We start from the raw sequence: 23,573 nt of genomic DNA, 5'->3' as shown, positions 1-23,573 counted from the left end.
CATTTTTCGGCTTCAGCTCTTGGCACAAGGCAGGCTTAGGACCCATGTCCGGAGATACTAGAATTGCTTTGATTAATTAGAACTCACCTTCTGGTTCTAAACTTGCTCTGTAGAGAAGGGGAAGGCAGCAGACTCTTGCTTTAGGAATGGGATGATTGCCTCCCTAGGCTGCCCCTCACAACCCATGTATGTGTACATATGTGTAGATGTGTGTGAATATGGAATTTCAAGAATCCAGGGCCTCTTGTCATCTACTGAAGTTCTTTCCCAAAATGGACTTAGAAACCCATTTCCGTTCTCTTCCTGCTGCCTAACTCCATGGTGATGTTGTCAGGGCCCCTACATGGTTAAAATCAGGTTCTTCTTTCTTCTGAAGAAAGAAAGCAAAAAGAGAGAAAGAGAGGAAGCAGGAATGAGTGAGGAAGCATGTTGGATGGGAGGGAGGATGGGGAAGTTCTTTTTGGCAAACCAGATCAGATTGGGTTCAGTTGTTGTTTCTTGCCAAAAACTAGGGATAACCATAGATTTGACCACCAACTACCCCACAGGATAAGCTTTTTAGCAGACCTAGCCATCAAGGTTGAGTTTGTTTGGCTTTAATCGGAAGAAAATGGGAATTAGAAATCCGACCCCACATAATCATCATGTTAACAGAGAAATAATCTTTTAATTAGAGCACTCAGTATACAGCAAATGGGGGTGTTCATTCTAACCAGTCATCGTGCGGTCAACGCTGTCAGCAGGAGCATCTGGACAATCTGTGTTCTGCTCTGGTTCTGGGAGCTGAGTCAGCTGAACCTGCGGGGGATCCCTTTTGTCTGGGCGTTTCCTGCATGCTTTTCAGTTCTGCAAAGTTAACAGATGTAGGAGTAGAGAGAACAAATACATGGAGCCCTAGAATCCAGTTGCTGGAGAGGTGGGCTGTGTGGGTCATTGCCCTCCCTGCACTGGCTCTGACAGAAATATATCCCACACCTGGAGCTAATTCTTTTCAGGATAGGCTGTAATTTCTGCTAGGTTTTTGTTAGTGCCTTTGGTCCCTCTTGCCCCTCACTCCCTCAGCAGCTTTCCTGCTGACCTTCCTGTTTTATATTTTCCTTAGAGATTTCACCACCTTTGAAGTCATTAAAGGGAGTATGGGGAAAGATTCATCTTTCTTAACTTCTTCAAGCTGGCAAAGTATTATAAACCCTGCCTGCAAAAAAAGGGTGAATTCTTATGCTACTTTGGCTTTTAATAGGGGTCCAGGCAATTGATTGGTTTGGGTTTGCAATTATCAACATCTGAAAAAGACCAGATCAATGAGAGGAATATCATTTAAAACAACCAAGTCTTGGAGCAGTAAATGGTCCTCTTTCCTTGGGAGGACAGAGCAGTAGTTGATGCTTTTGGGGATGGTGACATAGAAGTTAAGCTACAGAAACCAAAGCATCAGAGCACTAAACTTGTTCCTTGAGCATTTAGGCATCTCTATGAGTTCATGCTGTCAGTCTTCCTTGGATAAGCACTCCAGTATTATGCAGGTATTGCCTGGAGAGGAGGCCCCCAACTCCCACTAGGTTTAGTAACAGCACATCTGACATCTCCTACTGTCCTGTTCAGCTTAAGTTCTGTCTGATCAAGTTATAGCTTCCACTATCCTAGTCACACTAGTGATGGCATGTACAGCTTTTAGTTTCTTCAAGACCAGTATATTAATTACAACCATTAAGTATCATTTCATAAGCGTTATCCAAGAGGAGTGGGTTTTAAGGTAAGGCTGCTAGACTACATTTAATTCTGTCAGCTACAGAAAAATAGTTTTTATCACCAACTTCACCTTGAACATGGCCAGATAGCTGAATAAACTCAGCTTGTTCCTTTGCATAAATTCAACAAGACTGCAGAAATTCCCATTTGGGACACCCCATTTTTTACAGAGAATTTCTGGGGATTGGTTAAGAACAGAGCAGGTGCTTTATTAAAGAGGCATTAATACTTTAACAGTTATATCAGGGTTACCCAGGCTTGGCTGGTGTGAAGATGCGAAAGTCAGATCAGCATGATGACACAGAGGTGGCTCCGGGCCTTTCATCCTCTGTAGGAGTGTCCTGGTAGAAAGGAGTCTGTCCCATCCCTGTCCAGGATTGGGAGAAATTCTGATCACCAGAACTTTTCTCAATTCTGAGAGCAGAGCCCAGAATGTAGCCACTCCTTGCAGATCTAGACATTCCTAGATGATTTTCTATTTCCCTAGACCAATCTGCTTCTATGATATCTCTGTGGTTGGCTGAGTACTTGTAACAGTACCAATTGCTCTTGTCATTTAATTCTCCCCCCATTTCAACTGTTTCCCTGAAAGAGGACTCTGGGGTCCCCTAGCTGACTTTTAAGATTTTCTGACTGTATGAGGAGTAAACCCCACTACAGAAAAGAAAACTTCTTTCTGCCTGTATTTATGCACACCAATGTAGTGTCATGAAGCATCAAAAATACTGAAGGTGCCAAGAAAAAAGAAAAAGCAACTGTTTCCCAATTTTTTTTGTTTGGGTCATACCCAGCAGTGCTCCGATTGTTACTCCTGGCTCTACACTCAGAAATCACTCCTGGCAGACACAGGGGGGCCATATGGGATGCCGGGATTCAAACCAATGTTGCTTCTGGCTCGGCTGCTTGCAATGCAAATGCCCTATCGTTTTGCTATCTCCAGCCCAATGTTTTCCAATTTACAGAACACACAGAACAGTTATATGTATGATTTTATATTCTATTTGGAAAACCTTGATTTCCTCTAATTTCTAAGGTCTACTTTTATTTTTTTATTTTTAAGTTTCATTTTTGTTTGTTTGTTGGTTTTTTGGGGGCCACACCTGGAGGTGTTCAGGGGTTCCTCCTGGCTGTCTGCTCAGAAATAGCTCCTGGCAGGAACGGGGGATCATATGGGACACTGGGATTCGAACCAACCACCTTTGGTCCTGGATTGGCTGCTTGCAAGGCAAACACCGCTGTGCTATTTCTCCAGGCCCAAGGTCCATTTTTCTAAAAGGACTGTGACATGAGTCTAGAGAGCATCTAAGCTCTTTTTTCATATAATTATTTTTACAAAAACATTAGATCATTTCTAACTTGGAGACATAGTAATAACAATCCAGTTTGACTATAGAGTTTCTTTTCTTAGTACACATCCTCAAACCTTCTACACATCCCTTTGCATTCATTCTATACCTTCCCTTCGTTCCAATTTGCAACCTACTGGTCACACTTTCACAGAATTCCCTTCCATTTTTTCAACATCCATACTGCACACATTATTTTTTTTGATAAAATGCATCTACATACCTTTCTCTAACCTCTTCTGTCTTCAACTTCAGGCAGTCCTGACACGCTGACTGCTTCTAGCACCCGCATGCACCCAGCTCGTAGCACTGTTCAGGGCTGTTCTTGGCTTTGTGCTCTGGTCTCTGTCTGTACCTTTTTTCTGTATCCTCCTCCTAAAACTTTAGGAGGGAAACCTGAAACCTCCCTCTTTCAATTTCAAAACAAATTGCTAAACATTCTTACACATAGCAGGACCAAATTGCCCTTTATAGTATTTACAAAGGACCTTTAATTCAGTCCTAATGATTTCCCATTTTTTTGTATATTGACAATCAAATACCATTACATTTAGATAGCATTTACTAAGACTATCATGATCCATTGATATTTTCACTCTTAAAGTTATCTTAAGACCAACATTAAATTTGATACCTGGTGTCAAAATTGACACGCAATTTAGTTACCTTAACAATATTTTGCATTCCCATGGACTGGGCAGACAAATAAATAGTATAGTCTCAAAAAGTCTATCACAGTAAATCCCAAAATTTCCACCCAATTCTTTACTCTTAGAAACCAATAAAGTTAAAGAGACTATTCCTCTTCACTTGAAAGTTAAACCACCATAAAAGGAAAGAAAACACTAAAAATTAAAGCTGATATTTGTAGCCCATTGGTTTGAGTTTTTAAATGGTCAACTTTTTTTCTATTATTTACATATGACACCTTAACACAGACTCAATAAATGCCCCAAGCTGAAGAATTCTTGAGGGTTGGGTAATAGAAGACAGAGAGCTAGACCTTGGACATTCTCTTCTAAAAATCTCCTTAGCCTTTGCTCCAAAGGATTTTAATTCCTTCAGGTCTGAGTTCTCCCAATCTTCAATGTCTTAATAGTTCTTTCTACCAGCCAGAGCACTTCTTGCTGGTATCATCAAGATCTAACTTCTCTCCTGCTCTTCTTTAGCCAATTCCCATGATTGGAAGGGGCTAAGAGGGGCACCCTTGTCCCAGGTCTGCCGCCTGTCCTATCCAGCCTGGACTGCACAGCTCCATGTAGGCCTTTACACTGCCCTCTTTCCCATGGACAGATGCACAGACCTTCAGCAATCATAGAAAGAGGAAATGGGGTATAGACTCATGCTTTTACCTTCGGGTGGGGATCTCACAGAGAGGCAACATGAGGACCGACCTCCCTGATTCCTCGGGACTTCATCCCTTCATTCTCAGGTCCTGTGGGACTGGAACCCACAAAGATCTCCTGAGGGAGGAGTGGGGCGCCTCCGCACAGCCTCCAGCCCTGGGAAGCAGCCCAATTTTTCTCTTTGGGCCCTACCTGGAGGTCCATTCCCTTAGGCCTTTACCTACCTGAAGGAGGTCCCAGACTTCATCCTTGGGATCTAGGCAGCCATGTTGGTGACTGGGTCAGTGGTGTTCAATCCTAGATGAGCCCCCAAATGTTAGTATTTAGAGTTGAAGGACATGACCACACAAATAGAATAAAGACAGACATTGTTCTGTCACCAACAGCTCAAAAGTATCCAGCCAGAGCCACCTCTCATGAGAGGCGACCCCACAGGGGGTCACAAACCAGATTATATGGGGGCTAGAAGCAAAAAGTATTGACCTTTAAGTTGATTGGCTATTGTGTAGGATGTTTTATCATGTTCTTTTATGGCTAGGTGGCTCGGGAAGTATATTGTGGTTTATAGGGCCTTGGGGTCTGCGTCATTATTGTTGGGATTGAAACTTAGTCCTTTAATGGAAGCTTAACCTTGTTAGTCTTAAATGGAAACAACATTGGTTCAACAAAATGGAATCTTCTGCTCAAGGCTTCACATTGTTTTATCCTAAGAAAGTGAATATTGGTTTTATATTAGAAAATATTATATTATAAATTCCCTTTAAATGATTTCATTTGACAGGATAAAGCCTGCGAAGTGTTGGATGCTTTTCTGAACCATCCTTTGTGGGTGAACATGGATGGTGCCACAAATTGCCTGTCTGAGGATCAGACACTTGGATCAGACCTAAAACTTTCTATATAATTTAGAGAGTAATGTATTATTAAAATGTATACAATTCCTTAAGCTAGTAGTAAACATACCTTTCTTTTTTGTTAAAACAATCTTTGTAAACAAACAGCTTAATTTACAGAAAATATTTGAAAACATAAAGCACAACATGTAAAGATTATTATTTATGTAATAGTATCTATTTCCTTGGATTTTTTTTACAAAAGTTCTCCTTCCTTTTCAATCTGGTGAAGAGGTGAGCTATTAAATGAGACCCTTCTAGAACAGGACTTTTGTTTACTCCTCTGTTTTTCATTTTTTTAAATTTTATCTTATTGAAACAATCGTGATCTACAGAGTCCTTCATAGTCGACTTTGAGATCTACAATGAGTCAGGGCCCTTCCCGCCACCAGTGTCAACCTCCCTCCACCCATGGCCCCAGACTGCATCCCATCTCACCACCCTTTGCCCTCTGGCCTGCCAGTTTAACAGGCCCCTTTGAGTTCAGATGGTTCAAGTTTAGGTCTCTTGATTCTATTATTGTTGACTTTGGCTTGGATATTTAGTTCTGTCCTTATTTATTTCCCAACCAGTGTATCCAAGACCACTTGGCCCCTGGCTCCAGCCTTTCTTTATCCCTTTTTTCTTAGTTTTATAGAAAAATGCAGGAATGTATGGTAAAATAAAGTAATCCATGTCCCAAGGTACTATGAAAAAGGCAGGAGACTTGATTTAAGAGATAAGAGATAAAAATACAGTAGATAATAAAAAGGTGTGTGCATGGCACTCCTTTGCTTTTTATCATATTAGTAATGCCAGAACTTAATACAGATCTTCCTCGCTCAACGACCTACCTATTAGCAAACTCTTGCACTTACGACCATCTCTTCACCATTATTTTATTTTATTTTAAATATCCCCTTTCCATCTTGTACACTCTACAGTACAGTCCTGTGGTTTTTGGTGCTTTCATGTACCGACTTTACTAACTTTATGTTCTGTAATCCATTGCAGGACTGTGTGTAAATGACACAACCTCTACAAATTAAAACAAGTGCAAGTTTTCAGTTTGATCTTTCTCTTTTGTTTTACTTATTCAGAATACTGCATTGTCAGGTACTGTGCATATACTGTACATGCGGTTCTTCACTTAACGACCAAGTCTTTGAAACGGAACTTGGTCGTTAAGTGAGGAGTATCTGTACCTACCTCGATTATAACTTGTAGGGATTCTTTTTATTTATTTGAAGGCAAAACATACCTTTCTTAATCTAAGTAAAGGAAAGCTATAAACATCATATGTACTATGCAGAGTGCACATGCTGGGAAGTTTGTCCTTCAAAGAAACTCCTGTAATGCTTCTTGCAAAACTAATTTCAAGGCTTTGAATTTCCTTAGCTGTTGCCTGTTCATGAAAGGGTGATGGTTAACATGTGTATAATACCAGATAAACAGTAGTAATCAGATTGTTGTTATTTTCTAGAGGAGACCCTTTGGGTCAACACTCACTTAGATATATAAAGTGAACCTATAAGATGACATATTGTATCTAATTTATGTAGATCTAAAGTGATATGTATAATAGCTCTTTAGCTTTCATGTTGTTAAGCAAAGTTTCATAGTGAAGTAGCTTCTCTGCACAGTGAAAGCATCATCTTTGCACAGTTGAAAGAATATTGGCACAGACCAAGGGTGATTTGGTGTATTCATTTCAGCCTCTTTCCAGGAATCACAAAGGGTGGGGGAAGCTGGTGCAAAGCCCAGGGTGTTGCTAACTTGTGGGCCCTAAACTGTAGGGGCATTCAACTTCAAAATTGGATGACACAGCCAGAGAGATAGCACAGCAGTAGGGCATTTGCTTTGCATGCAGCCAACCCGGGAGGGACCGGGTTTGATTCTTGGCATCCCATATGGTCCCCCCAAACTAGGGGCTATTTCTGAGTGCAGAGCCAGGAGTAACCCCTGAGTGCCACCGGGTGTGACCCAAAGACTAAACAATCAATCAATCAATAAAGTTTAATAAACACAAAATTGGATGACATATATGTTGAACAACTCTTTCTCCCATCCTTGCAGCTCCCCTTTGAATTGGAGGTCTACTACATCCAACATGTTTTGCTGTACGTGGTTCCCATCTACCTGCTGTGGAAAGGAGGTAAGGTCACTCACATCCTAACTAACTGTGTCTTCCTGCACACCTCGGGCCCACCAGGATATTGAGGTGCTGTCTGGCTGGATTGCCACAGCAAGTGTGACACCAGCCACCAGGCTGTGGGCCCAGGATACAGCCTGCCAAGCGTCGGTGCTTTTATGAACTATCATTTGTGTGTAAAAATGGATGGTGGCGCCACTCGCCTGTCTGAGGACCAAGGCCTTGGCTTCGGTGACCATGGTGCTTTTGGCTTTGTTGATGCCTCCCCACCCCACCTCAGTATTCGGTCAATTCTAGAAGGAGGGAAGGCAGCACTCAGCCTTTTCACAAAAGGGACCAGCTCTGGCCCAGTAGAGCTCTCCTCTCTGAGCCCAAGAAGATCAGACAAGGGTAAAGTAGTCTAGAGATGCTAAGATTTGGGGATATAGGGAATGGGGTAGGCGTCCAGGCTACCTTTCTCAGGTAGAAGTAACTATCAAATAATTTTATTTGCATGTGGGGAAGGGCATGACCATTTGGGACCTTCCAGTGACTGTCCAGCATTCGTTGGCCTCTACTGCCATGTTCGTCTGCAATGGAAGAGCAACATGTGTCTTTCTCGCTGAGCAGTGAGGCAGCCCCTTGAATTCTTGCGACCAGCTTCTCTTCCTCCTTGCTGGCACTTTGCACGGAGACCAGCCTCTCTCCATTTCTGTGCAGGAAGAATGGCAGTAGGCAATAAGGACCTTTGAGCACACTGGATGAAAGATGCCCAGAAAGTTGTTTCCTCTAACTCAGGAATTCTGGCCCAGCCTCCACTTTGGCCTGGAGCCAGACTTCAAGCCAAGTCAACCTGGGGATATTTTTACCTTATGCAGCCACTTGGGGTCTCTTTCCTGGCTTTTTCTCATTTGCTCGAAAGGTGACTGCTGTCATGAAGTTTAAGAGAAACAAGTGTGAAGTTCCAGTATGCAGGAGCTTGTGTCATTTCTCAGGGCCATGCCTTGTAGCATAGATAGCAGCTTCCTAATATTCGGATCTTGGAGAGAGAGCTCCTCATTCTAAAGGGGACCAGGCAGCCGACTAGCTCCCCTTGGCCCCACAATCCCCACCACTCATGATACCTGCTCTCTGAGGTATGGGGAAAGTTCTGGCAAATAACCACGACCCATATTTGTGCTCTGAGATGCTCCCAGACATCTTTCAGGGAGCCCCCTCTCTGTGAATCTGATGTGGAGAAAAATCATGTAGCCTTCCCTCCTCCCTCAACCTGCTCCCACCTCACCCCGGAAATAATTGGGAAGCTGAAACTTCTAAACCAGAGTTATTTCTGTACTGCTGAGGGGAAAGAACCAAGCTGAAAAAGGAGCTATTCTGAGGGGCAAGGAATCACAGGGACATCAGTTCTGCTATTTGAATGACTTAAGCCATTCGAGTGTGAGCCACTGGTGGTACACATGAGCATCAATGTATTAATTCTCTTTGTTGTTCTAAAGTTACTGCTAGTGATTCTTGTCCTTCTCTGGTCCCTGGCCCTGAAGGGCTCAAGTCCCAGGTGTGCTTTGACTTTCGTGTTTGCTCTGCATGAAACACTTTGCTGGGTCAGTTTTGTATAGTTTCCCCTCACATTCAACCAGATGAAAAATGTTCCTGTGGAGAAGAAAATACAGGCGTACAAATGGTTTGTTACCTTGCCCACAGCTGTACGTAGCAGAACCAGGATCCCAAGCCTAGACAAGTCTCCCTTCCAAGGAAGTGCTTCTTCGAACAGACCATGTGGTCCCAAAGGAAAAATGCCTCTCTCTCTCCCAGCCACATTTATCTGGAAATCTCCCCCCACATTCCTCTCATTCATCCATTCAGTCTCTCTACATATTAGCTGAACACTTCGGTGCTGTCATTTGTGTGAGGGATTTCATCCTACTGAGCACACAGGCTGAATTCTTCTGAAGGGAGCCCTTGTCTATATGGGAAGAGAGAAAACTGTAATAAAACATAATACATACGAGAGAGGGAACTGTAGAGCTGGAGAATATAATTTCCAAAACCAACATGTTAGCCTTCCCATTTTGTCCAACTTCAACAGGCGTTCTAGGCCTTTTCCCAAGCTCTTGGCTGCCATCTGTTGTCCCTTTTAGGATACTGCTAAACATTTCATGAGGAAGGACTCTCTCAAGTCCGCTTTCTCCAGCAGTCTGACAAAAAGTCGAGCTGATGTGGACAGTGTGAAGATTATTTTCTGGGAAAAAAAGTTGAGAATTTGGGTCTTTTCTTCTCTGAAAGTTTCCTGTCATTTCCTGAAAGAAATAGCTGGCTTGGGATTTTTTTCCTTCACCTAAGCTATCCATCTCCTACAGATGGTTAGAAACAGTACAGCGAAGGCATTCCCATTACATGTGACTGAACTTGGTTTGATTCCCAGCATCACATACCGTGCCCCAAGCAGTGCCAGCAACTACCTCCACCAGAAAAGAAAACCAGCAAAGGGTTATTCCGGAGGCTAAGAAGTACAAAATCCAGGTGTCACCATGATCACTTCTTGATGAGGGCTGCCTGGCCCTTGGCAACTAGATGGTACCTTCTCTCTTGGTTCTTGCTTGGAGTAAAGGGCACGGGACCTTTCTGGAGCCTCTTCCAAAAAGCAGTGATCCCACATGACACTCAGTGTTTATGGTCTCAACACCTCCCAAAGGCTCCAACTCACAGCCTAAATCATTGGCTTTTAGGATTTCATCCTATGAATTTGTGGAAACAAAAACATTCTAATCCTAGCAAAATATTTACACATCCCTTTTGCCCAAGGAGCCAAAAAAAAAGAAAAGATAAAAGTACCATCTCTTTCATCTCTCTCTTCACTGAATATGTAATGTAGGGGGAATTACATATAAATCTAAACATATAGTTATAATAATCACACAAGAAAGCCCAAGGAATAGCTGAGAAAAGTACTTTGAAGGAAGGGAACAGGCTTTGATGAGAACAAAGAGGAAAACAAGGTGATAGAATACGCAGGGTTTAAAGGAAACAGTAACCCTGATTTTCAATTGAGATGTGAAGGAGTCGCTGTGTCCTAGGCAGGCATTGCCCAATAAACGACCTAGGGTTTGGCGGATATCCCCTCACAACAGGACTGGACGTTATGGGGGACAGTACAGTTTAGGGATGAGGAAGGCATTTGCTGAGGGCAGGCTGGAGCCAGGCATGGAAGACTCTGCTCACTGGGGTGGGGTCCTTGGGAACTTTGAAAAATCAAGGAAGAGCATCGATTTGTTCTTACTAATAGTTCCTTTCTTTTGACATTTATTTTTGTAGTTCAGAATTGAACTAACCAAAAGGTTTTGTGTCACACGTCACCTGTTCTGTCCTTTCCGTCTCGCCATGAAGTCCCCTAGCCCCTTCTTATACTAATATTTCCACAGATAACTGTTTTTGTTTTTGTCTATCCTTGTAGCGTTTCTTTCCACATATTTAAGTAACTTTTAATTTTTTTCTTTTTTTCTTTCCTAAGAAGAGCCACATGCACAGTAGTTGTATTTAGCAGTGTTTCCTATTGGTGTTTATTTAGGGGGGGTGGGATTGGGAACCACATCCTGGCTCTACATTCAGAAATTACTCCTGACAGGATCTTTTGAGATGCCAACAACTGAACCCAAGTCAGCAAGTTCCCTACCTGCTGTGCTATTATTCCAGTAGTGCTTGTTAGAGTATTCCCAGTACCAGCCTATAGGAAGCTTCCTTACTGCTTTCAACAAGGTGTATGTGGGCCTTAGTACATTTGTGGGGGGAGAGGGATCCAGTATTAAAACAAAAGAGCTGTGTTGTATGAAAGGAAAGGGTGGCACTCCTCTTGACAAGGATGGAAGAGGCTTTGGTCTATACAGTCATATAGTTAAGGCTCTACCAAATACTTAAGACATGAAAGCATTCTATATTTAACAGACATGTATCAAACACCATGTCCAGCTCTTCCTACACATGTCTTCATTGTATCCTTACCTGTTGTCTTAGCTCAGTGTTACTCTTTGGTAGACCTTGCTTTTAGGTATATGTATGGTATTACTTTTAGGTATGGACAAAGTACTCTCAGTAATGTATCCATCTTCAGCATACTTTCTTAGGAATTAATTCTTACGTGCACATTACTCTTCTTTGTTCATTGCTTTGCGATTTCTCTCACAGTTATAGAAGCTGAAGCTCCGATACTAAGCATCAGATCTAAGATTGGAACTCGGTGTTATAACTTTATGGTTCTTGTAAAACACAGCATGAGATCAAGACAGCAAGCCCAATTTATTTACTCAATTTTCTACTGGTAGACATTGAAGCTCTTTCCAGTTTTTGCTACTATAATAATAACTGCACTGAATGATCCTGTATTTATGCCTCCTTGATCTCTGTCCATGTAGTTCATTAACCCTGATGCAGAACAGTGGTTTGGGACCCAACCCCCTGTGCAATCAAAAATGTATAAATTTCAGTATTCTTCCCAACTTTACTAGTAGGAGCATTCTGTTGACTGGACATATTGCTAATAAGATACTAATCATCATATTCCACATGCTATATGGATTATGTGCCATGTTCTTCCAATAAAATAAGCTAGAGGATGGAAATTAATAATATTTTAAAACTTATTATAGTTCAGATAGCATGGTTATACTACTAATAGCACTGATACTGTTTGTTGTGGGTTTGGGGGACACACCCAGAAGTACTTAAGGCTTACTTCTGGTTCTGTGTTGAGGAATCACTCCTGGTGGTTCTGGGGGGCTATACAGGATGCCGAGGATCGAACCCAGGTTGGCCTCATGCAAGAGAAGCACCCTACCCATTATACTATACTTCCAGCCTCATTTTTTTTGTTTTTGGGCCACACCCAGTGGCACTCAGGGGTTACTCCTGGTTCTGTGCTCGGAAATCACTCCTGGCTTGGCGGACCATATGGGACACCGGGATTCGAACCACCTTCCATCCTGGATCAGCTGCATGCAAGGCAGATGCCCTTCTGCTGTGTTAATGCTCTGGCCCCAGCCCCCCAGCCTCATTAATGCTTTCACGGTTACACAATGACTGCACCCTGCCACCACCAACAATTGGCCAAAACCATATGTTACAAACATTTTGTCACTTCTGGTCCATCCCAAGAGACTCTAATTAAAAGATTCATAAGGAAAATTTATTATCTATATTGTTGTATATTTACGGATTCTTAAATTTAACTTTTTTACAATATAATTTGCCTCTTAGTACCTATGTCATTATATGCTATAAAACAATGTTGCTATTATCTACATCACTAACACTAGACATCAAAAATTAAAATGTAGTATGAAAAATTCATATTATTTAAAGGACTAATGATACATGCATTTGTAATGAAGAAACAATCTAATAGCACAATAATTTCTTCACTGTAGCCCAGCCTACAGAAAAAAAAATGAATGTTTATACAATTTTGTGGCTTCCAGCATTGAAAATGCATCATTGGGGGTCAGAGCAATAGCACAGCAAGTAAGGTGTTTGACTTGCACATGTCCAACCCGGGTTCGATCCCCGGCATCCCAAATGGTCCACCAAGCCTGCCAGGAATGATTTCTTAGTGCAGAGCCAGGAGTAACGGACAAGAGTCCCCAAGTGTGACCCCAAAATAAAACAAAAATGCATCATTGACCTTTAGTTACATTGGAGTAATATTACAGTGGGTAAGGTGGTTATCTTGTATGCTGCCAAAACGGGTTCACTCTTCAGCACCCCATTGGTCCCACAATCACTGCCAGGAGTTATTCCTGAGCAAAGAGCCAGGAGTAACGCCTGAGCATTGCCAGATATACCCCAAAAATAAAAAGGGGGGAACATCGTTACATTAAAAAGAAAGCAGAGGCACATGTGTTGCCTGGATACATGGTACCTGAGAACATATCTTCCCCCCCATGAGATGTGTACTTTCATATTTTTTGTGCTGGGTTGTGTACCAGGATGAGGTTGTGTACCTCTGGAGAAGCCCTCGCTGTCTCTTGAGTATATTACTTTGGACCTTTTTACATTCTTATCCTTTCCCTCCCCTTCCTCAGTACCTCCAAATAAAATCTGTTTTATTGCTTCAAAAATTTTTTTTTGGCTTTTGGGCCACACCCAACCACGCTCAGGGGTTACTCCTGGCTCTGTGCTCAGAAGTCACTCCTGGCAGGCTTGAGGACTGTATGGGATGCTGGGAATCAAATCCAGGACCGTCCTGGATCAGTTGCGTGCAAGGCAAACATCCTACCACTGTGTTAACTCTCCAGCCCCTGCTTCAAATTTATAAAATATAAAGAGAAAACAGAGAGTAAAACTATAATGAACTTTGTAATTCATGATTTTTTAATTAAAATAATTTTAATTAAAAATTAACACAGTTTCTTATGCTTCTAGGCAGTTTCTTTAATTATAAGACAGACACTCCATATGATAAGGTAGTTCTTTGAGAGCAAACTTAGTTAAAGGAACCTAATATATTACGAAGATTATATTAAGTCTGACCCACTTGCTGCTGGTGGAAGAAAAGATATCTACTTCCATTTAAGTCTTGTACACAGTGAGTGATGAAGTCGATGACACATAAGCATTACATACATTTATTACTACACAGAGAAATTATATTTTTATTTTATTTTATTTTATTGAAACACCTGTGATCTACAGAGTCCTTCATAGTTGAATTTCAGGTATCAAATTCAGTCAGGGCCCTTTCCACCACCAGTGGCTACCTCCCTCCACCCATGGACCCAGAGTGTATCCTGTACCACCACCCTTTAACCCCGCTGGCCTGCCAGTGTCACAGGCCCTTTTGAGTTTAGCAAGTTTAGGTCCCTGGATTCTATTATCGTTGACTTTGACTTGGATATTTAGTTCTGTCCTTATTTATTTCCCTGCCAATGCATCTGAGACCACTTGGCCCCTGGCCCCCAGCCTTTCTTTGATCCTTTCTTTTATAGAAAAATGTGGGAATATGTGGTAAAATAAAGGAATTCATGTCCCAAGATTCTATGAAAAAGGCGGGAGCCCCTAGAGAAATTAGATTTTTAAAGAAATAGAAACATAGAACCAAGGAGTTTATAATTGGCCCAGTACAACTAGTTACTGCTAGCTAATTGGCATTGTTTTTTCTGCCTGGAGGACTTACCCCATTTTCTACTCTGTAAGACGCATGTATTTTTTAGATGCTCTCCTTACCTGCACTCAGACTTTAGCTCCAGGTGGTATTCACTCCAAAGGATGCACTTTGGGGGGAGTCTTATAGTATGAAAAATATGGTAATTCTGCATGTGTATGTTTGTTTGATTTTTCTCTTTATTGCAAATAAGTAAAGGTATGTATGTAGGTTTAGGCCCCAGCTTTCATATATTTAAATTTGTATAATTAGTTTTGTGCCTGTATTTTGGTAGTAAATGGTACCATAGCTACTTATCTCTCCATATTTATATATTTGTATCATATACACCTTTTTCCTATTTTTAAATATTTTAGGCTTGTCTGTGAAATTTTATGAATCTTCTAAAATGTTCCAAATATTTTTTCTGATTTAAATATATAGACTAGTAAACTCACAGAGTATAAGCGCATATTGCTCAAGCATAAGTTATTTATAGGATCATATTCCTTAATGATCTATAGGGAGTGCTGAAATAAAGTATTTGTCATTCAGATGGATATTTCTAAGTCCATAAAAGTTATACCAGTTAAAATTTCCAAGAGCAATGTGGAAGGGTGTGTTTTCTACACAAAATCATCATAAGAATATACTTGTAGGAGGAATAAATACAATCTACAGTATTCTGTGCAAATGTTATATCTTTGGTAGAAAGGTCTGAAATATCTACAGACCTTCATATCGTGGGGGGAGCTGGAATCAATGGCCTACTGCTATTGAGGTTGTGTAGTTAACCCCCTGTTTTATGAGCTGTGTGTACAGTTTCTTCTTTCTCTGTCTTTTGCTTGTGGATATACAAAGGCTTCATTTTGTGAAACTCTTCCCAATGCTCTCCTTCTCCAGGCAGCCCTCTGTGATTGTTCTTTGACCATCACACTGCCAAGCTGGTGTCTGAATCAATTAACATGTGTTCTGCACTTTGCATGAATGGGTATTGGGATCACATTCTCACGTATTATCTTTTGCATTAGATTTATAAGATGCACAGCCTTGGATGGGAGAAAAGCCACTTGTTCATTTGTATTAACTTCAGGAGAGAACTTGTTTTCTTCCATCTGGAGTTGTAGATTGTTGTCATCATGTAGTACATGTGAGTCAATCTAAAAAGAAAGTGTAATAATTGTCTTCTTATATTGCACTCTCTCCCGAGAGTTTGACAACTCTCCTGAGCTGCTGCTTACCTAAAATTGAAAAAGATGACATGTTTTCAAAGAAGATTTGGGAGACAGCTTTCAAGACAATTGCCTTCATTTGTACTCCTCTATCTTCCCGTTTTCTGCTTCTTGTGAATTGATTGTACTTCTAGCTTGTGCCCTATTGAGGTCAGGATTGTGCCTTGATTCCTTGTAAAACCTCAGTGCCTATGTGGCCGGCAGGTTTCATAATAACCTGTCTTCTTGGGTCTTCCCTGACTCAGTTTCTCCTTGGTCGTTTTGGCTTCACCTCCCCCTGCAATCTCAGTGTTCACATTGAGAAATGTTACTGAAAGTTCAAGAAGCATTCTGGGGACTGCAAAAGGCCTGACTACCAGAACTGGCATTTCTACATGATCCCCTGCTGACTTGCTTTCTCCTTTAGTTCCCATCTTCATGGTCCCTCTGTCAATTATGTGCCCAGACTCAAAAAGCTGCCTACTGGGAAGTCCTGAAGCTTCACATTTACAAAATGCTTGCAAGGTTAACCCTCTTTCTTCACCTCGATCCTCACTACCTTAGCTCTCATCTCGGCTCACAGATTCTATTTCCAGTTTTATGTGTTTTTCTTCTCCCCCATGCTAGACCCTGACTGCCCCTACCTCCCACCAAGTCTCTTCTAGCAGGGAGATTTTATTAATAAAGCTTCTGCAACCAGTCGTGGCTTCATTGCTTTTAAATGCCAAGATAAAGACCAAGCTCTTTTATGTGTCATTCAAGGTAGTTTTAAATGGGGCCTTTCCCTGTATCTTCGATCTTATTTCCTTTTGGCTCCAACTCCCTGAACATTCCCTTTTACATAAACAAGCTGCTGTCTGCCCACCTGACCTTCCTCTTGTTTATATAGACACCAGCTTCTCTCCCCGGCACCCAGAAAACTCCATGTTTTCCTTGATAAATCAATTCGTCAGCATTCTCCCTCCCCCCCCCGGAGCATTATATTACTTCCCATGGTGACTTAAAGCACATTTTCCTAATATTTTAAAAATAAAGTGCTTGTATAGAAGGAAAGTCTTAGTACAGCTGCTGGGGTGCTTGCCTTACACACAGCTAACCCAGATTAAATCCTCCATATCCCATATGGTCCCTAAAACATATCAAGAGTTATTCCTGAGCACAGAGCTGGGCTCACTGCCCTGAGCACTGCTGGCTGTGACCAAAAAACAAACAAACAAACAAAAACATTGAAAAGTATTAACTGGTATTAACTGCCATGTTTGTTTATTTGTATTTGGCCAGTAGGTGGCAGCAGTGTCTTTTTAAATAGCCATTTGTGTTTACAAACTTGCCTGTTCATTTTTTAATTTTAATTGTTATCAGTAACAAATAATAAGGCTGCCAAGATGGTGCAAGAGGTAGGACCCTCGACTTGAATGCAGCTGACCTCTTACTTGAAACCTCTGGCACTGTGCCTGCTTCTCCAGGCAATGCCAGAAGTCTGCCCTGAACACAGAGTCAGCTTTGGAACACCTCAAAATGTTTTTTATTGTTAAGGCATTATGTAAGTGAGGGAGAGGAGAAGACCTGAATTTTGGCCTGAGTGTACAGGGGTGCAGTGGAAATAATACTGGTAAGAAGGAACAGAATAGGGCCCGGAGAGATAGCACAGCGGCGTTTGCCTCACAAGCAGCCGATCCAGGACCTAAGGTGGTTGGTTCGAATCCCGGTGTCCCATAGGGTCCCCCATGCCTGCCAGGAGCTGTTTCTGAGCAGACAGCCAGGAGTAACTCCTGAGCACTGCCGGGTGTGGCCCAAAAACCAAAAAAAAAAAGAAGGAACAGAATAGCAAGATGAAAGAAGGTAGAGGATTATTTCCCTTCAGTGGGAGGCACTTCTTGGCTATCCACTTGGAGTATTCTGGAGCTTTTCCTGGGTGTCTGGGTTAGAGGCTGTTTTTTATTTGTTTGTTTGTTTGTTTTACAAATATTGTTCTAACAACATGGGAGTGAATGAGATGGTCCAGAGTAACTGCCCAAGTGGAGAGACATTTAGAACCATCCCAGAACAGAACAGAAAAAGAGTGCACTAGTGGTCAGGCAATAGGCAGATTGACTCTTAGAAGCCAATACAATACAAAACTTTATCAGTTCACTTTGTCTCTAGATTTTTAAAAAGTGCTCTTTTAAGCTACACGACAGACTGAATGAAGTTGTCCTGGATTCAGCCTCAACCTCATTTTTGCCTCATCCACATTTTAACAGTGGTGTTGAAAGAAATGTTACCCACCCAAGAAGATGACCTTGTCGTTGTCATCACAGTTGCAGTGATCAAGAGTGCCCCAGTGTGACAGAGTACCCAGAAAAGGAGGTGCTCAGATGAAAGGCAGGAGTGAGAGAAGATCAAAGGTTGTAGCATAAAAAGGAGATCAGTCTGAGGTGATGACAAGTGTTGAGGATGGAAGGAGGTTCTAGGGAAAGAAAAAGTCGGGGGTTAATGAGAGTCTCAATACTGTCGAACTCTCTGTGATTACTCAGTTGTTCTATATCCATTCTGTCCAATAGGGTAGCCACCAGCTCCAAGTATTCCTAAACGAAAAGATGAAGCAAATTTGATTGAGAAATCAACATGGAACATTTTCTATTTTGCACTGATTGGAATGGATTTCAATTAAACTTGAAATGGTTGAAAAAGAGTATTTTCTTTTTTAAAAAAAATTCATCTAAAGCATTTTGATTTATAAAGTTATTCATAGGGAATTTTATAGATACAAAGTTTCAGCACCAATCCCACCACCTGTGGCCCAGAGCCCATCTCATAACCCAGCCCCCAGCCCAAACTGCCATTTATAAGACGCACCTTTTTAAGTTTGGTTGTTCAAATTTGGGTCTCCTGATTTCAATATTGTTGGCTCTGTGGTTTCCTTAACATCACCACGATACCTGAATCCCCTTGACCTCTGTCCCCCGTTATTTCACATCTCTTTCTCCTCTTCCACTCTATTTCTTTTCTTCTCACTATACTCTGAATTCAAAAGTGGAGTCTAGACAATCCCCACTTCAACCATTGCATTTCCTCATCCCTCTAAACACTACATAGAAGTGATTTTATCTTGTATTTATCCTTCCTTGCTTAAGGAAAGGAACCCTTACTTAAAGGCTTACTTCCTTTCATATGATATCTTCCAGTCCCATCCATGTTGTAGCAAATTTTATGATTGCATCCTTCTTTAGACTTATATAGTTTTCCATTGTATATGTTAGATAGCACAGCTTCACGATCCACTCATCTGTTGCAGTATATTTTCAAGAGTTGGTTTGATAATGGTCTGTGCAGTTAGCACATTTCTCTAGGAGCACCCAGAAGCTTGAGTAGATCACCATTGGGATTGCTGTGGTTTAAGATTCAGGAAGGATGTAGAGGTAGAGAGAGAGTACAGGGGTTAAGGCCCTTGCCTTTATGTTCAAAGAAAGGCCAACTTGTATTCAAACCCCAACACCAGATAGAGCTTCTTAACCCATCTCGGTCAGCTCAAAGGACAGTTTCTGTTCTTATCTACTGTCATATGTTCATTGAAACCACTGTTCTGAGAAGAGATTTGAAGATTTGGAGGTTTTAACAGCCTGAAGGTTTGACCAGATTTTACCAGCCCTGGCTGGTAAGTTCGGCTTCCAGATGCTTTCAAGTCAATCTTTCTTTGCCACTAGAGGGAGATATGGTTCATAGAATTATAGATTATAGGACATGGCAAGGAAGTTGTTTGGAAATAAGGCGAATCATTTGTGTTCAGGATACTTTTCAAGAAACTGGAGTGTAAGCACCCTATTTGGGGGACAGAAAGATGATGTAGAGTGTAGTGTTTGCTCTCCACGCAGCTGAAGTGGATTAGATCCCTAGCCAGACATTTGGTCCCTTGAGCACCTACATGAGCGACTCCTCAGTACAGAACTAGGAGTAAACTCTGAGATTCACCTGGCACGGCTCCAAAACAAGCCAAAAACCAACCAAACAAAAGCAACCCTATTGTTTGGTCCGGACAGGCACTTCTCCCCTGAGCCCCTGCTTGCTATTCTTATGTGTTTGTGGGCCACACCCTACTGGGGATCTGGTTTCCCTGGGCTGCCTCAGGGACCTTGGGGTAGTGTAATCTTTTTGTTTGTTTTGGGGCCACACCTGGTGATTCTCAGGGTTGCTCCTGGCTCTGCACTCAGAAATCCGTCCTGGCAGGCTTGGGGGCAGGCATGTGGGATGCCAGTTATTGAACCCTGATCAGTCTCCTACCAGGCAAACACCCTATCTGCTGTTTTATGGCTCTGCCCCCCCCCCAGGGATCTTGTGATCTAATTTAGTATCCAACTCTGGGCTCCTGCATGCTTGCTTTTTCTTCTATTTGGAAGCCTTTGAGCCAGCTCCCTTAAAAAGGCTTTAAGTTTCTCTCAGGGATATTGAGGGTTGGATGTGGTCCAGGGCCTGGAAGAGAGAGAGAGGAAGAGGGAGAAAAGGACTTCCCTGTGGAGGAAGAAGTAGCTGTGACTTAGTGGTGGTTGTAGTCTGAAGTCAAACATTCTTTGCTTTTGTTTCTTTTTATTCTTGTTTTGGGACCACACCCAGCAGTGCTCAGTACCTACTCCTTGCTCAGTGCTCAAGGATAACTCTGGTGGGCCTGGTGGTAGTGCTAGGAACTATACCCTAGACTTGCTGCATGTTAAACTTGTGTTCCGTCCTTTGAGCTCTCTATCAGACTCCATGTTTTCAGTTTTCATTTTCCTAGATCCTGTGGCCCATCTACTAGTAGTGTCATCTGGGCCTCTGCATACCTCTGCCTGCTTCAGGATTCGGCCTCAGTGTTTACTAGGATTCAGAAAACCTAGAATGAGAATCATGTGACTTATTCAGGAAAAAGAATGGAAAATCCAGTCCCTTTCCAGATCTCCTTAGATTCAGATCTTTGGGACAGTGACCCAGTCACTTAGATGTTCCCTGGAGGGGCTGATGGGATGCTTGCCTTGCATGCAGCTAATCCAGGTCTTATCACTGGCATCCATATAACATATGGCATCCCATAACCCAAACCTTGCCAAAGTTGATCTCTGAGCACCCAGACAGGAGTATGATCTGAGTGCCACTGGGTGTGCTCCCAAAACAAAGCCCAAAATTATATTTAGTGAGTCTAAGATTCTTAATTCAGAACCACTGACTCTAGCCAACCTCTTAATACCATAGCATAGGATCTCCATGTGATTGGCAAAGTACAGACCAGTCTGCCAAATGGCCTTTCAGCAAGCCCTTCAGGTTATTCAAATGGGGTGTCAAGTTTTGAGGCAGCTGGGTAAGGAAGGTCATTGCCTCCATGATCCAAAGATGCTTGCTGCCTCAGTCAAGTGTTGTGCATCAGAAGTACTTCTCTCTGGAGCAACTCCTAGGCCCCTTTAGCTTTGTTTTTGCTCGTTCAATAGACCCTGCACCTACCCCCAAATTTCTTCTAGGGCCTTGGGGACACTTCCTGACTTATAGGCTTGGCAGTACTATGCTAATTGAGCTCAGTGTGGCTCAGGGCCACGGAGTTAGACAGCACTAGACCTCGAAACACTTGGGGATAGTTCTTGTCTTCTCACACCACTTGGTTCAAATCTTTTATTTTCTGTCTTTTTGTTTGTTTGTTTGTTTGCAGGCTATACTTGGCTGTGGCCAGGAATCTGTCCTGGCAGGGTTCAAAGGACCCTCTAGGCTTCTGGGGGGGGGTTGCTTGCACACCAGTCAGCTGCTGGCAAGGCAAGTTCCTTACCCACTGCACTGACTCACAGCTCATCTTTTTTTATCTTTTTTGAAAAAAAAATTTCTATATAAGTCCTGTGGGTCAGCAGGATCTGGATTTTACCATGACAAGGAAGATCACTGATGGCTTGAGGTGCTTCAATCCTCACAGATTTTCAAGCAGAAAGTTATAAAGAGGAGAAAGGAGAGCCTGGGTCTCAGAGCCAAAGCATATTCTGTGAGGACAGTTAATGCTTGTTGAGTTTTGACTCCTTACCTATCGGCCACCTTCCAAGCCTTCATTATTAACTCCTTTTTTCAGGTTAGAGGTTCACCTCCTGAGCAGTGTTCAGAGGACCCAGTTTATAGTCTGGGAGATTTTCAGCCACATGGGTTGGCTCAGAAATGTTGGAGAATGGGGAGTGGGGTGGGAGCAGCAGATATTGGAGAATTAGAGCTAGAGACCAAACCAGGTCAGCTTTGGTGCCTTTTGAAAATAATCAGTCTCCATAGAAAATATGATAATAATGTTGTACTTCCAGAGCCGAAGACATTGCCTATAATGTAACAACTGTCCAATAATTCAGGTGAATGAAATGACATGATTTTTAGAATATAAAATACTTTTTACTATGTATCTAGTTTTCTTTTCCTTTGTTATATTTATTTTTTATGTATTGAAATTCTTTGGTTTACTATTCTGTTAATAACAGTTTATCATACACATAGTGTATAAATGTGAGATGAGCTTCCTGATACTGTAAATTGTATCCTCTTTCTCTGGTCCCAGAGAAATGATGATAGCAGGATATACTGAGAAAGATTTGTCTCCTTGGATTCAATTTGAGCCACACTCCTTGAAACTTTTTTTATTTTGTCTTCTTATGGGGCCACACATACAACTGTGTTCAGGTCTTACTCCTGGCTCTTTGCTTAGGGGTCACTTCTGGCAGTGTTTGGGGGCCCATATGACATGCTGGGGATCAGTCCTAAGTTAGCCACTTATAAAACAAGCACTCAGTCCACTGTAATGCCTCTTTGTCTTCAGTTTCTTTCTTTTTTTCTTTTAATTTTTATTAACACTGTGATTCAAAAAGTACATAGCAGTTGTTTCAGTCATACGATGTTCCAACACCAAGCACATGACCAGTGTCACCTCCCTCTGCCAATGTGTCCAGGTTCCTTCTAACCCTCCAGCATGATACCTTGGCAGTCATATAACAAAACCTATTTCATATTATTTACGACAGCAAAACTTAAAAAAGCGGCAAATGAACTGATCATAAAGTAAATTAATAAAAGTTAATCTGTGCTGATTGATTGCTAAGAGATTTTAACCAATTTAAATACAACAATCATTGTTGAAAATGTATTCAATTCCTTGGCAAGCTACCAATTTACCTTTCTTAATCTAGTAGAGGATAACTGCTAGGGACATGTTGAAACGTTTGTTCTGTCCTTTACAGAGCTATTTGCATTGGTTTCTAGGCTATGAATTCCCTAAGCTGCTGCCTGTCTAGGAAACTATTGTTTTATAAATCTGAATGGTAATGCATAGAGTATTCTTTTTTTTTTTTTTTTTTTGGTTTTTTTGGGCCACATCCGGTAACGCTCAGGGGTTACTCCTGGCTATGCGCTCAGAAGTCGCTCCTGGCTTGGGGGACCATATGGGACGCCGGGGGATCGAACCGCGGTCCGTCTCCTAGGCTAGCGCAGGTAAGGCAGGCACCTTACCTCCAACGCCACCGCCCGGCCCCGCATAGAGTATTCTTGGCAAGGTATACGTTTTGAATACTATTTTCTCTCCATATTCTGGGTTCACGGAGTTTCATTTGATAATACATTTGCAGTACATCTTATGGGCTTTCCTTTGTATGTAAATTCCTTTTTAGATCTTGCTGCATTCAATATTTTGTCTCTGTCTTTGAATTTTATCATTTTGAATACAATGTGTCTTGGAGTTTTCCTAGTTGAATCTGTTTTTGTTGGGACCCTCCATGCCTGGAAACCTTGACTCTGGGAAATCCTTATTGATGATTTCCTAAACTATTGTTTC

The 23,573-nt window shown here is 41.9% G+C and overlaps 1 protein-coding gene and 1 non-coding gene across 2 annotated transcripts in view; both read left to right on the top strand.

Annotated features, from left to right (window-relative positions):
- The window catches only part of TMEM164 (transmembrane protein 164), a 229,728-nt gene that overhangs the window by 190,368 nt on the left and 15,787 nt on the right, over window positions 1-23,573 (top strand). The window contains exon 4 of the mRNA XM_049767613.1: window positions 7,390-7,468. Coding sequence (XP_049623570.1) covers window positions 7,390-7,468 — 79 coding nt within the window. The remainder of the gene's footprint in view (window positions 1-7,389; window positions 7,469-23,573) is intronic.
- On the top strand, window positions 11,260-11,378 carry LOC125999918 (U6atac minor spliceosomal RNA). The gene has a single exon (XR_007492351.1). It is a non-coding gene; the product is annotated as a U6atac minor spliceosomal RNA (small nuclear RNA).

Source organism: Suncus etruscus, chromosome X (genome assembly GCF_024139225.1).
Source record: "Suncus etruscus isolate mSunEtr1 chromosome X, mSunEtr1.pri.cur, whole genome shotgun sequence".
NCBI lineage: Eukaryota > Metazoa > Chordata > Mammalia > Eulipotyphla > Soricidae > Suncus > Suncus etruscus.
Note: the sequence above shows the minus strand (reverse complement) of the source record. Positions and strands in the feature narration are given on the sequence as shown.